The sequence below is a fragment of the Palaemon carinicauda genome, chromosome 7 (genome assembly GCF_036898095.1).
Source record: "Palaemon carinicauda isolate YSFRI2023 chromosome 7, ASM3689809v2, whole genome shotgun sequence".
NCBI classification, from domain to species: domain Eukaryota; kingdom Metazoa; phylum Arthropoda; class Malacostraca; order Decapoda; family Palaemonidae; genus Palaemon; species Palaemon carinicauda.
The window spans coordinates 14462307-14465258 of record NC_090731.1 but is presented as its reverse complement, the minus strand read 5'-3'; the positions used below and the strand labels follow the sequence as shown (position 1 = coordinate 14465258).

The 2952-nt window shown below is 36.0% G+C and overlaps 1 protein-coding gene across 1 annotated transcript in view; it reads left to right on the top strand.

The window, feature by feature from the left end:
- Nucleotides 1-356: 356 nt before the first annotated feature.
- The window catches only part of LOC137643480 (LHFPL tetraspan subfamily member 7 protein-like), a 60260-nt gene continuing 57664 nt past the window's right edge, over nucleotides 357-2952 (top strand). The window contains exon 1 of the mRNA XM_068376250.1: nucleotides 357-1344. Within this exon, the coding sequence (XP_068232351.1) occupies nucleotides 951-1344 (394 nt within the window). The 5' untranslated portion in view covers nucleotides 357-950. The remainder of the gene's footprint in view (nucleotides 1345-2952) is intronic.

Sequence of the window (2952 nt, the reverse complement as noted above, 5' to 3'; positions counted from 1 at the left end):
GTCATTTTAAACAAATCCTTTCATTTTAGGCTCATGAAATAACAGGGAGTGTGTGTTTTATAATTTCTGATCAAACAATAAAGTTATAATTAATAATCTTATATTTCTTTTTATTTTGCAGATGAAAGCCAAGCCGAGATAATACCCTTCCCACGAAGAAAATTATTCATTGCATTAAGGTTATTACTATTATTTGATCATGACCTGAAAAAAGGTGAAGCATTAAACTGAACATTTCTTGAATGATTCAGGTGAATTTTAGAGTAAAATTAATTAATAAAGTTAAGAGATCAATGGAACAAATAATACGTTTTCTTATTTTGTGATTCTTTTTTATGTGAAGCAACGAAATATTTAAAATTGATTAATAATAAGTTTTCTTATTTATTATTTGTGAATTTTTTTCTTTTTTTTTTTACATATGGAGCACAGAAATATTGAAAATTAATAACGAAGTCAAAACCGAAGATGTAAGAATTGGTTTGAATTTGATTTATGAATTTGGATTATATACCCCAGCGCTGGGGCCAGTGAGACCATTCAGCCCCCAATAACATTTAGAATAAAACCTTAGAGTTAGAAAAGGTAAAAAGTAGAAAATTTTGGACAGCAAGATAGAAGAAAAGAAGCAAAAATGGAGGTAAAGTAGTAAGGAAGAATGAATTATATCTTAATATAATCTACGACAAGTTGAAATTAGATTGACTGAAAAAAAAAATATAAAAAAGTAACTTAGTAAAAACATTCCTATAATGAAGTTTCAAAAAAATATTTAAAGTTCTTAAGTGAGTGATCTAGTTGCTTGAGAAAATAGAGCAGAAAATGTAGCTAAAAAGACAGACATTATTCAATATACAAAACGTAAACTCAAAGTGATTAAGTCAAACCCCAACCTCCACTTACGAATGGTGATGCCCCCAACGTCCTTTCTCCACTTCCTTTAATATGTGATGAAGGTCCGAGGGTGGACGTGGGCCACATCATGGCCTGTTGTGGCCCTCTGGGCGAGTGTCACACTCCTGGTGGCATTGGCATCGCTAGCTGCCCTCTTCACGCCCACATGGTTCGTCCGCCATTCGCCCTCCCCGCCCGTCATGTTCGGCGTGTGGGCGTGGTGCGTGGGCGGATTTGACGACCAGCGATGCGCCGCCGTCGGGCAGAGCGTATCGGGCAGTGATGGGGCGTTACCTTCGGCGGTGTGGGTGATGGTGGGAGCTCTGTATGGTGGGGGCGGAACCCTCTTGGCCGTTACGGGACTGTCGGCTCTGGTGGCGCCCGTGCTACCCACGACGCACGCCCGCGCGGCGCTCGCCCACGTTGCTGGCAACATACAGGCAGCGGCAGGTAATGCATTAACATAATTTCTTATTGTATGATAGAAGTAAACATATAAAATTGATGTATTGCCTTTGTGAAAGCCCACCACTTTTACAGCCTATTTTTGATCATCCTTACTACAAGGCCTATGTAAGGCGTAAGTTCTACTTAGGCCTTTTTAAAGAAGAGCAAGAAAGGTTTATATAGGGATCCTATTCTGATATCACAATATAGCATTTTGACGGACAGCCAGACAGGAGAACAAACAGAAACAGACAGGTTGAGTGGGGGGAGGGAGAATAGAAGAGATGACAGCTTACTTTCAACCAAAGGTCTGTAGAGATACAGTATCTCTATAGACTTTGCTTTCCACGACGAAGAGCTAATACAGATAATCAACTCTAAAATTCCCCATTAGTTTCTCTTGTTATATCTATCATTGAAGAAAAATAACATTATTAAGCTGATTGACAATTTTAAGCTTCAGAGGGTGTTATATAAACTCTGAACACCAATATCTTCAGGTATCTTAAACTTTTGTTTTTGTTTTTTTGCAAATGGTATGTATTCACTCCTGTCTGTTTATTTGTTTATTTTTTTTGTGAGCAACTTTACACAAAAACTACTGTACTGATTTTTACCAAACCTGGTAGTTATGTTGGTTATGACCCCAAGGATGAAACTGAAACATTTTGGATAACGTATATCAAAGTACAAGTACACAGAAATGTTAAGTGAATAGTAAATATTTTCTTATCTTGGTTTTTGTTTGTGCTAGCATCAAGCAAAAACCACTGAATCAATTTCAACGAAACTTGATGGAATTTTGGGGTATGATATAATTATTATCTGTAAATCGATGGTTTTGCTGAACGAAATAATGTTAGAAACCGAAAGGGCTAATGTACACAATTCTTCTCACACACATTTTAAGCAACACTATATTTTCTTGAAACTAGCTATTTTGGTTAACAGCTTTTTGTGTACCAGCTCAAATGTACTACTAGCTATTTTGTCACAATAGCGATTTTAGTACTAGCTATTTTGGAACTAGCCCTTTCGTCGCACTAGCTCAAGTGTACTAGCTCATTTGGGCCTATCTCTTTTGGACCTAGCTATAACGTCGCATACTCAGACAAATCAATTAGATTTTGAAGAAAATAGCTACATCGAAGTACAATTACGGAGTGGAGATAAGAGCAAAATTCCACTGCTTAGCGTGGCGAAAGCATGCTCTCAACTGAGTGCCCCTCTAATTTACTTATACCTTCAATGGCGTCTCTGGACAAAGAATCAGGATCCAAAGTTATCGAATTACAGACATTTGTTCATAGTAATATGGTTTCGTTAAACAGATAACTCTTAATTACCGTAATGAATCTGGATGAACATTAATGTCATTATAGTAGCTGCTTTGTAGTAATTCATTGGCTATTATTATTATTATTATTATTATTATTATTATTATTATTATTATTATTATTATTATTATTATTATTATCACTTTACTTTCCAAGCTATAACTCTAGTTAGAAAAGCAGAATGCTATAAACCCAGGGGCTCTAACAAGGAAAATATCCCAGTGAGGAAAAATAATATATTGATAATATTAGCAGTGGGTGTAATACATACTTT